At 49.1% G+C, this 13,379-nt stretch overlaps 1 protein-coding gene across 1 annotated transcript in view; it reads left to right on the top strand.

Moving 5' to 3' along the window:
- Positions 1–13,379, top strand: part of flt4 (fms related receptor tyrosine kinase 4) — a 324,249-nt gene that overhangs the window by 208,963 nt on the left and 101,907 nt on the right. The window contains exons 4-7 of the mRNA XM_038796200.1: positions 943–1,073; positions 8,645–8,810; positions 10,270–10,406; positions 12,175–12,346. Coding sequence (XP_038652128.1) covers positions 943–1,073; positions 8,645–8,810; positions 10,270–10,406; positions 12,175–12,346 — 606 coding nt within the window. The remainder of the gene's footprint in view (positions 1–942; positions 1,074–8,644; positions 8,811–10,269; positions 10,407–12,174; positions 12,347–13,379) is intronic.

The following is a 13,379-nucleotide window of genomic DNA, read 5'->3' on the forward strand; positions in this document are numbered from 1 at the left end:
GCATTTGTGTAGCGCCATTAGCATAGTAAAATAGTCTGAGGTGCTTCTTGAGCCTGTCACCAGATTAAAAATGGACACAGAGCAAAAGGTGGAGAAATAAGGATAAGTTGATCAACGGTTTTGAGGAGCATGTGAAAAGGAGGAAAGGTAGGTGGGGAGTATTAGGAAAGGGGGGCCTGGGGCCTACACAGCTGAAGGAACAGCCGCCAATGTTGGAATGAAAGAAGTGAGGGGTGGACAACAGGCAGAGGTTGCCATGACAACGAGTTCCAGAGGTGATAGTTGGGTAATGCATCAGGTGGGTCTCTGATTGCATTGTTATTGGAGGTGTGACCGGCAAGCTTAGCCGGCAACGGATGGAGAGGACAAATTGGAGGTTTCTCAGGTTCCACTGGCGGGTGACAGCAGAACTAGGGGGCATAGCCTCAAAATAAGGGGAAGTAGATTTAGGACTGAGCTTAGGAGGAACTTCTTCACCCAAAGGGTTGTGAATCTATGGAATTCCTTGCCCAGTGAAACAGTAGAGGCTCCTTCATTAAATGTCTTTAAGATAAAGATATCGTTTTTTGAAGAATAAAGGGATTAAGGGTTATGGTGTTCGGGCCGGAAAGTAGAGCTGAGTCCACAAAAGATCAGCCATGATCTCATTGAATGGCGGAGCAGGCTCGAGGGGCCAGATGGCCTACTCCTGCTCCTAGTTCTTGTGTTCTTATGTTCGGCAGGCAGTGATGGCTTGGCACTGTCAGCATGCGCCATGATTGCCCGATCCCAGGGCAGATTGGGAAGTTCTCCGGTGAACCCACCAGCTGAGATGCAGCAAGTCAGATACGGAAGGTGGAGTTTGCCGCAGGGGGTGGGTGAGGAGGAGGAGCCGGAGTTGAATCACGTCCTCGATATGTTACTTCAGTGTGTAAAATGTGATTGCTTCTTCTCCATTTCCAGATTTTCAGAACCCATTTTTCAACTCTCCACCCAACAGTACCCAAGCTTCACCATTATTGATCGTAAGCAGTGCGACAGTTACCGTACCCTGCCTGGTATCCATTCCATCTCTCAACGTTACTCTGCGAGGGGTGAGTCTCATCAGCGACATGTGTTTACCACACGTGTTCTTCTTTCCAATTTTCATCCAACAGCAATTCCCATTTGCATACCGCCTTTAACCTCGTGAAAACACCAAAGGGATTTTCGAGGACCATATTGAAGACAAGTTTGACACAAACATATCATAATATCTTGCAGGAATATAATAGAATCTTTATTCAACCATTTTAGGATTGAGATGAGGAAAAGTATCTTCACTCAGATAGTTGTGAATTTGAAATACCTTTCCCATGTGGATGCTCAGTCATTGAGTATGTTCAAGACTGAGATCAATGGATGTTCTGGCTACAAGGGAATCAAAGGTTTTCGGGATATGGTGGGAAAGTGAAGTTGAGCTGGAAGATCAGCTATGATCATATTGAGTGATGCAGCTTGCTTGAGGGGCCAAATGGCCTACTCCTGCGGAGGGGTGGTACAGTTGCTGCCTCACAGCGCCAGGGACCCAGGCTCGATTCAAACCTTGGTGGACTGTCAGTGCGGAGTTTACACGTTCTCCCTGTGAATGCGTGGGTTTCCTCCGGGTGCTCCGGTTCCCTCTCACAGCCCAAAGATGTGCAGGATAGGTGGATTGGCCACGCTAAATTGCCCATTACCGTCCAAAGATGTCCAGGTCGGCGGGGGTGGGGGATTACGGGAATAGGGGGAGGATTTGTCCTCAGGAGGATGTCCTGTCAGATGGTTGGTGCAGACTCAATGAGCCGGATAGTCTCCTTTTGCTCGAGGTATCCTATGGACTCCAGGCATTTCTTATAATCTCATGTGGAGAGACCTCTGGACACCAAAATTATAACAGACCAGTCACCGCGGACTTGGATATAGTCAATCTAAAATGACAGGAGCGCGATTCTCCGCAAATGCGGAGAGTCGTAAAGGCTGCCGTGAAACTGGCCGTGTTTTACGGCAGCCTCCGCGCCCCCTCCCGGGACCCGATTCTCCCCCCCAGTCGGGGCTAGCAGCGCGACCCCGCGAAGAACGGCGTCGCGGGCTTAGCGACCGTCGCTAAGCCCGCGCGCCAAGCGTCACGGCGGCTGGCGCGCACAATGACGTCAGCCGCGCATGCGCGGGTTGGACGGCTCCAACCCGCGCATGCGCGGATGACGTCATCACGCATATGCGTCAAACCCGCGCATGCGCGGGCCGTCATGCCCCTCAGCCGCCCCGCGGACTGATCCCGTGGTGCGGCCGTGCCAATCGGTGCCATGGTTGTCCGGGACCGCACTTTGCAGCCGTTTTCACGAACGGTGAGAGCAGGTGTGTTTGCGTTCGTGAAAACGGCCGTATAGGCCTGGGAACTCGGCCCATCGGCCAGGGGAGAATCGCTGTTCGCCGTAAAAAATGGCGAGCAGCGATTTGTGTCGTGGGGCGGCCGTGGGGGGGGGGGGGGGTGGGGGGAGAGAATAGCGGGATGTTGGGAAAAATGTCGGGAAGGCCCTCCCACTATTCTCCGACCCGTCGTGGGCAGCAGAAAATCGCGCCCCAGGTCTTTCAACAGATTGTCAGCAACCATGACTAAGGTTGGAGCATGAACAGTCAGGGGACAGGTAGCAGAATAGATAGAAAAGTGGCTACAAGATTGAAAACAGAGGCTGGAGATTAAGAGGTGATAGTCAGATGACAAAAGATGGAAAGTTGTTTTCCACAGGGATCAGCTCTGGAACGACTGGTGTTTGCAATTTATATCAGGCTTTTCCAGTTGTCAGCCCGTTGATCGGATTGTGTCCCCTGAACGCCATTCTTTGTGGCCTCCAGAGTCAGTGTTCAAATTGCTGGCAAGACAGGCACCTTGAGTAAAAATCTCTGCCAAGTGGCTGCTTCACCAATCACAGGCCATTCCTCTCTCACGCTCACAGCTGATAGGCTCAGATTAAAGCGAACAGCAAACACCGGAGGTGTTAAGTGTGCTGGGGGGGGAGAGGGGAGAAGGTACCGTGGGGTCAGGGGTGGGGGAGAGAGGGAGCGGGGCCCGGGATGTTATTGTGAGTGTAGGGAGGGTGAGAATCTGTGGGCCCAGGAGAGAAGGTGCTGTGGGGCTAGTAGGGAAAAAGAGGATGGGGGGGGGGGGGTGTTATATGTGTGTGAGAGAGAGAGAGGGGGGGAAGTGAAAAGGAGAGTGTGAGTATGCATATGTGAAATAGAGTGACAGTATGTGTGTGTGTGGTGTATGTCGGTGTGTCTGTGTGGTGTGTTGTGTGGTGTATGTGCATGGTGTGTGGTGTGTGTGGTGTATGTGCATTGTGTGTGTGTCTGTGTGTGTGTGTGGTGTGTGTGTATATGTGGTGTGTGTATGGTGTGTGGGTGTTTGGTGTGTGGTGTGTGGTGTATGTATGTGGTCTGTGTGTGGTGTGGTGTGTGTGTATGTGTGGTGTGTGTATGGTGTGTGGGTGTGTGGTGTATGTGTGTGGTGTGGTGTATGTATGTGGTCTGTGTGTGGTGTGGTGTATGTGCATGGTGTGTGTGTGTCTGTGTGTGGTGTGGTGTGTATGGTGTGTGTGTGTCTGTGTGTGGTGTGGTGTGTATGATGTGTGGGTGTTTGATGTATGTGCGTGGTGTGTGTGTGGGTGTGTGTGTGTGGTGCATGTGCATGGTGTGTGTGTGTGATGTGGTGTGTGTGTGTGGTGTATGTGTGTGTCTGTGTGTGTGTGTTTCCTCACCCCCACCCACCAACACATTCCCTCACCCATTCTCACGGTGGTTGTGGGTGAGTGAATAAACACTTTGAGACTGGGAGTCAGCCAGATACACACTCCCACCCTCTTCAGGGTCATTTTTATTTGTTCCTCTTTTTAAATGTTCAATCTATTGCTTTGACATTGCTTTATTTTTGCTCCACAAGTTGTTTCTTTTCTTCATGCTCAATTTTGTTTTCAATTCCAAAATCTGTTTATCGGTGCCTTGAGTGAGAAAAAAAAAAGTAAATTTGGCTCCCTCTGCAAAATGTTTGGACAAGGCTGATTTATATTAGTGATTTGGATTTGGAAACTTGAACAATTTAAAAATTTACAGATGATGCGAAAAATCCTGATATAATTAATAAAGTCTGGATCTCACTGTAGTCTCCAGGAGTCTGGTATTGACAACTGCTCCGTACGTGAAGATTTCTGTTGACCATGCAGAGGTCGCGTTGTCAAGTTTGTAGAAAAGTGATCTGGTGTTGGATCTCCTTGTCAAGGGCAGCACGGTCGCATCATGGTTAGCACTGTGGCTTCACAGTGCCAGGGTCCCAGGTTCGATTCCCCGCTGGGTCACTGTCTGTGCGGAGTCTGCACGTTCTCCCCGTGTCTGCGTGGGTTTCCTCCGGGTGCTCCGGTTTCCTCCCACAGTCCAAAGATGTGCAGGTTAGGTGGATTGGCCATGATAAATTGCCCTTAGTGTCCACAAAAAGGTGAGAAGGGGTTATTGGGTTACAGGGATAGGGTAGAAGTGAGGGCTTAAGTGGATCGGTGCAGACTCGATGGGCTGAATGGCCTCCTTCTGCACTGTATGTTCTAAGATCTATGTATTTTGAGAGAGCTGGTAGCCAAGGGAGAGGACGTGCTAAGCAAATTCCAGAGTCTCTCCATGAACACATAAGGGAGGCGGAATATTAGGCTAGCCAAGTGTGGGTTGATATGAGTTTTGTTTAGGCTGCATTCAAGGGCAGTTTCTTGCGTGCGGAATTGAAGAAACGAAGAGTGACTTTCAAATCTGGTGCAGAGTGGGCAACGACATCGCAGTCATTCACTAACTGTCGATCATGTGTGTCTTTGGTGGTCAGTTTAGTTTTGCCACAAAGGTGACTGAGGTTAAAGAGTTTTCCATCTGGGTTCTGTTTAATAGCGACACCAGATGAGCTGAATAGTCACTGTCCGATGGATTGTAAATAGTGTGGGGGCTATCTCGCCTTAGCTGAATAGTCACTGTCCGATGGATTGTAAATAGTGTGGGGGCTATCTCGCCTTAGCTGAATAGTCACTGTCCGATGGATTGTAAATAGTGTGGGGGCTATCTCACCTTAAAGGCATCTGTTTCAGACCTCTGACTCTGGGCAGTGTAGTCATATCACCATTAAGCAGTTGGAAGGATTGTGATGGTTTCTTGGACTCCAAATCTTCGTGATTTACCGACTCAAATGATTTGGTCAGGTCGATGAAAACAATGAAGAGTTCCTGGTGTTGTTCCCAACATTTTTCTTGGATTCGTCTGGCAGCAAAGACCATGTCAAAGGTTCCTCTGGAAGTTCTAAAGCCACACTGTGTCTCCGAGAGGATTTCCTCAGCCACAGGAAGTAGACAATTCAGATGAACGTGTGACAGGATTTTCCCTGCTGGAGACAAGATGGATAAACCTTGATATTCTCCACAAAATGATTTATCTTCCTTCTTAAAGATAGTTACAATCATTGTATTCCTAAAGGCGGAGGAAGGGAGTCTTTCCTCCTAAATCTACAGGATTATATAAAGTCTTCATGATATCAAAGGACAGCCAGCTTTGAAGACCTCATTTGGAATACAATCGAGGTCACTGGCTTTGTTGTTTTAGTTGAAGCTCTCCCATCGAAGGTGATTTACCTAGTGGATAACCGGGAGCCAGGCAGCTGCCACGGAAAATGTTGACAGACGGCTTTGTCACCCTTAAAATGAAACACCCCATCCTGTCAACCAAGGGGATTTTGTCCATTTGGCTTTGGCCATCAAATGACCCTGGTTACTTCAAGAAAAAACTCCTCACATTGTTGGATCTCTAGAGCTTTCTTTTCCTATTACTTGCCCTTTATCTTCCAGATTTGCCTTTGGGCATCAATGTTGAACATTGGAAATGTCGTCTTCTTGACTTGTGACCTCGGGTTGTTTTGCCGGGGAAGGTAAGCTGCTTGCTTTTCTGCTGGGAGGCCACATTTTTCGACATCGCTTTCATCAATCCAGTCCTAATGACTGATGCTCAAAGCCAATGGTCTGGGCACAGGAGTCAAGTGCAGTATTTGATCCCACGTTCAGGAATTGAGTTGGACGTCTGAGGATTTATCAGATTGGTCATGAACAGCAGTGGGAATGTAACTCTTCGGAAAGACTGCTTTCGAGCTGAGACATTGATCTTTTTCCTCTTGGACTTTTAGACCTTGCGATGTCTTAATGTTAAAGTGGATGTTCGTTAGCAATCAAACAGGTCTACAATCTGTCCAATGTCCCCCGCATGGATCAGGCAATCACTTAGATCTTTGATCCGAGCACCAGAAAGCGCTTTGATCGAGGATGCTTCCTTGTGTTTTTTTTCCTTCTGATGGATGATAGTATTTGTTATAATGAGGCTGTTCTGCGAACTCCTAGTCAGCAGGAGGATGCAATTTGCATTGGCTTTTCCCAGGGCCTTAATCCCGATGGTTCCACTCCAGACATCGGAGTCACAGCTAACCCTGCTACTAAAGTCCCCAGAAAGATTATCCTGTTTCCCATGGGGATCAGAGACAAATAAAAGCACTGGAGAAATTCCAACAGCAAGACCTCCACCGAGAACCCTCAAACAAATACTAGTGTCATCCTCAAAGTCAGCTCCATGAGCACTCGGGCAAAAAATCTTCAAAATCAACTTTGATGGACTGGTCTCTCCCTGTTCCAGATGGTTGAAGCAGTCTCCCCCAACACCTCTTATTTTCTCAACTCTCAAATGGCCAGCGTTCCAGGTGAAGCAAAGAACACGCCTCAAAGACACTGTGACTCTACACACAGGAAGCGTAGTGAAGAACATGCTCTTGTCTACATCAACGGGAACGAAGTAGAAAGGGTCGAGAGCTTCAAGTTTTTAGGTGTACAGATCACCAACAGCCTGTCCTGGTCCCCCCATGCCAACACTATAGTTAAGAAAGCCCACCAACGATTCTACTTTCTCAGAAGACTAAGGAAATTTGGCATGTCAGCTATGACCCTCACCAACTTCTACAGAGGCACCATAGAAAGCATTCTTTCTGCTTGTATCACAGCTTGGTATGGAGCCTGCTCTGCCCAAGACCGCAGGAAACTACAAAGGTCGCGAATGTAGCCCAGTCCATCACGCAAACCAGCCTCCCATCCATTGACTCTATCTATAATTCCCGCTGCCTCAGTAGGAGAAGGCTGAGGGCTGACCTGAGAGAGGATTTTGGCAGGAGAGATCGTGCAGACAGGAAAGTGGAGCTGAGAATACTACCAGATCAGTCATGATCTTATTAAATTATGGAGAAGGCTCAATGGGCCGAATGGCCTACTCCTAAGTCCTGGGTTCTGATGCAGTAAATATGTTCCCACTTACTGGGAGTCCAAAACGAAAGGCCTCCATTAAATCTCCTCTTAACCTTCACTGTCCTACGGAGAACAATCGCAGGCTCTCCACATAACTGAAATCCCTAATACCTGATACCATTTTAATCAATCTCCTCTGCCCCCTCTCCACATCCTACATCAGTGTGGTGCCCAGAATTGGGCACAAGGAGCGGGATCTTCCGGCCGTGCTTGCCCCGAGATTGGAAACTCCCTCCCGAGGTCAACGGACCTTTAAATGGTCCATCGAATTCTCCATCCCGTCTGCAACAGTTCCCCCGGCAGGCGGGACCAGAAGATTTACCCCAGGACTTCAGCTGAAGCTGAACCAATGGGCCATGAAGCTTCAGTATAATTTCTTTGCTTTTGCGCCCTGTGCCTCATTGGCATTTCACATCTCAGCAACAAATGTAAGAAAGATCCTTTAGAAGGTGTGGTGCCCTGAACTGAACGCAGTTATCTGTGGCCCAGCCAGAGCTTTGAATAAAGTGCAGTTTCTGTGTACTAGAATGGGGTTGGCAAAGTTAGGGATGGGAATGTCGGGTCCTCTCAGAATCTTCCCTCCTTCACGGGATCATTCCATTCTGCAAAATGGAGAATTCACCAAACTGGAGTTGAGGGAACTGGAGGGATTGGCATCAAATTCATGGGGGGGGGGGCAATAGAATGATGAAGGATTATTAGCCATAACAAGTTCCTCCTCCCACAGCCCATGAGGCCCATGTGCGCCCTCCTCTGTCATGGAGTATACCCGCCATTTAATCTCCTCCTCCAACCCATGTAGTCTAAGCAAAATTTTAAGAACATTTATCCATCCCCCGTATTGCCAGTATTCAACACAAGTCTGCTCTCTCCACTGACAGATGGCGAAGACAATCTTCCCTCCCTCCCTCAGTAGCATTGTGCTCCATGGGGGATTTGAATACCTCCGTCTATCCTCGCCCGGTAAGCCCTGACTCCATTGGCATGAAGGCACCTCTCCAGCACCAACTGTTTCCAAATATTCTACCCCTTTGGGTTGATGGGGGCGAGGGTAAAATGGGGGAGGCGGGTGTGGGGTGTGGAATTATTTCAATTTATAGTTGGACTAAACATTTGTACTTGTGCCTTCCTTTAAAACTGGTCTTTCCACGAAAAGATTAGAACATAAGCAGAGTAGGTCATTTGACCCCCCCTCAAGCTTGCTTCGCTGCTCAATAAGATCTGTCCCAGGTGCCCGAGTTCCTGCTTCAACCTGTCTAATCAATTTTCTTTCGGACACAATTTGCTAGGGTTTTACGAAGACAATTTCCCCAGATGGAAAAAACGTGATATGGAATGATAAGGAGGGGATGACTATCCTTCGCCACATAGTAGAGAACCTGTTGTATGTTACTTGTGAAACAGTCATTGGTGGAAAAACCTATGCTACGGCACCCTACTTCTTTCAAGTTACAGGTAAGACTGTTATTCCTTGTCTACTTTTCTCCAGGGCTAAAGTTGGGAAATCTAATGCGTAGAGCCGATAAACCTTCACAGTCAAAACACTGGGATTCATTTCGAGAGGGAACGAATTGAAAAGCAGGAAAGTTATGTTCACCTTGCATCAAAGCTTGGTTTAACCACAGTCAGTTCCACCACGACCATTTATAGCCCCCATATTAAAAACGAAACCAGTGAAGGGCAGCACGGCGGCGCAGTGGTTAGCACTGCTGCCTCACAACGCCGAGGTCCCAGGTTCGATCCCAGCCCTGAGTCACTGTCCGTGTAGAGTTTGCACAATCTCCCCGTGTCTGCGTGGGTTTCACCCCCACAACCCAAAGATGTGCAGGATTGGTGGATTGGCCATGCTAAATTGCCCCTTAGTTGGAAAAAACTAATTGGTACATTTTTTAAATTTAATTTAAAAAAAGAACAGATGTGGAGGCAGTGAAGAAGATGCACAATGATTCACCAGATTAATTCCAGAAATGAAAGTTTGTACCTATCGGGGGATGGGGAGATTGAATGAGCCGAGGCTCTTTTCTGAAGGTGAATGAAAACTGTGGGTTGGCCTAATCGAAGTCTTTAAGGTTATGAAAGGTAGATGTAAATTTAAAATGGGGGTGGGAGTTTCCAGCCCCGCCCACGGTGTGTTTTCCGGCAGTGGAGGTGGCTCGCCATTGGCCGCTGGCGTGATTCCCAGTCCCGCCGTTGTCTGTGATGTTTTGTGTGGCTCGTCCGTCCCTCCGCCGGGGGACCCTCCGGCGAGACCGGAAAATCCCGACGACGGGAAGGCCGGGATAATCCCACCCGATGCTTCCACTTGCCAGTGAGACCACAATCAGGGGGCATAAATATGAGACCGTCATTGAGGGTATTCCGGAGAAACTTCTTGACCCAGAGAGTGGTGAGAAGGGGGAACTTGCTCCCACAGAAGTGATAAGTGGAGGTACTTTAAGGAAAAGCTAGATCACGAGGGAGAGTGGAATGGAAAGATGTATTGCTGGGGTTAGAGGATGGAGGGTGGAAGCGGGCTTGTCTCGAGCACAAACACCAATGTGGCTTTTTTTCTCTGCGGTAAATACTTGTAATACTTTGTAAAAAGAAGTTGACATTTTCAAAATTGGGATTGGTAAACCATTGTTCGGCAAGACTGTTAAAGGTTATAGGGCCAAGTTGATTAACTGGAGTTAAGGTACAGCTCACCTCTGATCGACTTGAATAACAGGATAGCCACAAGGGGCTGAATGGCCTCTTCCTGTTGTATTGCGAAACAAAAGGAAGTTAATATGCATGAGTTAAATTCCTGGCCTTTTGACTTAGGTTCATAAGGCACGGGGGACAATCTTTAGGGGGGATGTTGCGATTGTGACTTTGTCACCAAAACGCTGTTTAACCACATTGTCTGCCCATTGTTCGTATGTCTTTCCTAAAGGACAAGTAATATATAAGTTCACAGTGAAACCTGGTCGCTACGAGCTGGTGGTGGGGGAGAGGCTGGTGCTGAACTGCACCATCGAGGCGGAATTCAATGTGGCCGTTGACTTTCAGTGGGGGTACCCTGGAAAAGAGGTAAGGCGGCAAGCTTCTGGTTTTGGTCACTAGTTTCTTTCATTCGTTCATGGGAGGTGGCAAGGCCCAGCTTTTGTTGCCCGTCCCTATTTACCCTTGCGACTGTAATATGAGATAACAAGCCAGGAAAGAGAGTGAGTGAGGTCCAGTCCCCAGCACACACAGCCACTTCATTGGGCAAGGTCAGCTCACCATTTGGCATTTATACTGAAGCCGATTGCAAGGGCTGCTGCTTGTCATGTACTGACCGTGATAGCTATTTAATGCAATTCAACACATTTTCCGCACTTTAACAAAGTGGGGTGAATAACCTTGTCCCCTCTACCATTTTGAAGGTTCCACTAATTTCAATTATATTGAAATGTTAATTACTCTCTCAGGCCTAATGTGAAGTTGTTTGCATTGGAAAGTGTGGTGAAACAGTGGCGTACTGACGAGCCACAGACATTCATTGGCCCTCACTCAGGCTCCAGGATTTTATTATCAATGCTGCTGGAAAACCCCAGCGTGTCTGACGGCATCTGTGGAGCAAGAGACGGGGTTAAGGTTTGAGTCTGTAAGATTCTTCTTCACCGCTTCATCTTGTCTTCTTTTACTCTGTCACCTGCCCAAATGCTGAGCCCAGCGTACAGCTGGGAACTAGACTAGTGACTGACAGTGACACTTTTCAATTCACTTCCCACACCTATTGGTACACTAAAGCAGATTTGTGCCTGTTTCCCGAGCTAGTAATTCCCGGAACAGGTGGCGAGTCTGCCGCCAGGGGCTTGTAGCTTGAGGGGCTCCACTTCACATCAAGTGTGGCTGACCGGGAGTCTCCCCCGCTCTTACCGCCAGCCATTGGGGTGTTTGGAAGGATTTGCAGGTTGACACGTTCAACCTGTTTGGCCGCGTTATGAACGCGCCTTCCTTGGCCATCACGTCCTGGGGTGGGACTTGGACCCAGGGCTTCTGGCTCAGTGGCAGACATGCTACCCACTGTGTCGCAAGACCTCCTATTCAACACTTTGCTCTTTTACGATACACTGTTGTGGGCAAGTCACATTAATACCAATGCTGAAGGAAAAATAATGAGCACCGGGTTCATAGACTTAGCTCGTATTCCATTGGATGTAGAAGATGAAAGGGTGATCTAAGTGAGGTGTTTACAATGATAAAGAGATTTGATTGGATAGATAAGAGAGAGGCTATTTCCTCTGGCAGGTTGCACCAGAAAAATGTGCGAGAAACTAAGGAAGAAACCGTGTATCTCAGAATGTCATTGAGACTGCTGCAATTGGAAACGTCAGGAGTGAGATTGGGTAGGGCGGCATGTGGCACAGTGGTTAGCATTGCTGCCTACGGCACTGAGGACCCGGGTTCGAATCCCGGTCCTGGGTCACTGTCCGTGTGGAGTTTGCACATTCCCCCCATGTCTGCGCGGGTTTCAACCCCACAACCCAAAGATGTGCAGGTTAGGTGGATTGGCCACGCTAAATTGCCCCTTAATTGGGAAAGAAAAATAATTGGCTACTCTAAACAAAATTTTCAACGGAGTGAGATTGGGGGAGTTTTGTCAGGTTTGGGGTATCAAGGGTTACAGAACCAGGACAACCGGGAGACGTTAAGATACAGGTCAGACCAAAGCCAGAAAGGGGCAAAAGGCTCGAGGGGCTGAATGATCCAATGGGTATTTTAATACTTTAAATGCTGATTAGTGTCACTGTCTTGTTCCTGGACACTTTTATCTGTGTCTGGGTTGATGAATTCTGTGTTTAATTTTTTCCAGGCTGCTCGACCAGTGATAACTTCCTCGCAGAAACGCGAGTTGAATGAAAGGTTAGAGCTGAGCAGCACCCTGGTCATAAACAACATGACGATGGCAGATCAGGGCACCTACATTTGCAAGGCCAATACTGGCTTCGACATCAAGGAGGGAGTGGCCGATATTATTGTCCATGGTAAGGACCTACAACTTCCCCAGTGCTTGAGTAGGGAGCATGGGGCAAAGTTTCGAGGAGATGTGCGAGGTAGGTTTTTTTACACAGAGGGTGGTGAGTGCCTGGAATGCGTTGCCAGGGGAGGTTGTGAAAGCAGATACATTAACGGCGTTCAAAAGGCATCTTGACAAATACATGGGTAGGATGGGTAGAGAGGGATACGGCACAAGGAAGTGCTGAGGGTTTGGGCCAAGGGTGGTGTCATGACCGGTACAGGCTTGAAGGGCCGAAGGGCCTGTTCCTGTGCTGTATTGTTCTTTGTAATATTTGAATGCCTTTGCATGCGAGGGAGAACATCAGTCATCAGGAGGAGAGAAGGAGGTGTCTTTCTGCCCTTGCGTTTAAACAACAACTTTCTGACCTTCATGAAGCCCTAATCTGTTTCACAGCCAATGTAGTCCTTCCCTTGATGTCACTGTTGAAACATGGGGGACCGGAGTCTCCAAAAATGACACTACGTCCCCAGGCCAGCGTAAAACGCTGGTGTTTCATTCTTAACTTCCCGTAAGAAAGTTCCGAGTGATTCTCCTCCCTGCGGGGGGCTGGCAGGGCCCCGGAGTGCTCCTCGCAGCTCTGGCTGCGGATAGGGAGCCCCGCATTTCCGGTCAGGAGTCCCCGCATGGGCACGACAGCGGCCTCCAGCGGCCTTGCCGTACGCGATGACGGACCCGGACACAGACCGTCATCCAAAATGTAGCCCCCCCCCCCCCCCCCCCCCCCCCCCCCCCGAGACCGCGCGCGCCCGCGGATCCATGCTCCGTGCTGCCCGATCGCTCCCCTGGCCATCCATGAGGCCCCCCCCCCCCCGAGACCGCGCGCGCCCGCGGATCCGTGCTGCCCGATCGCTCCCCTGGCCGTCCATAAGCCCCCCCCCCCCCCCAGCGATCGATCCCCCCTCACCAGGGGAACTGAGTCCGCAGTCCACCCAAAGTTCCTGACGGTGGCTACGTGGTTAGAACCATACTGTCGGGAACGTGGCCAGTTTTGGGGGGAG

The sequence above is a fragment of the Scyliorhinus canicula genome, chromosome 4 (genome assembly GCF_902713615.1).
Source record: "Scyliorhinus canicula chromosome 4, sScyCan1.1, whole genome shotgun sequence".
Taxonomy (NCBI): Eukaryota; Metazoa; Chordata; class Chondrichthyes; order Carcharhiniformes; family Scyliorhinidae; genus Scyliorhinus; species Scyliorhinus canicula.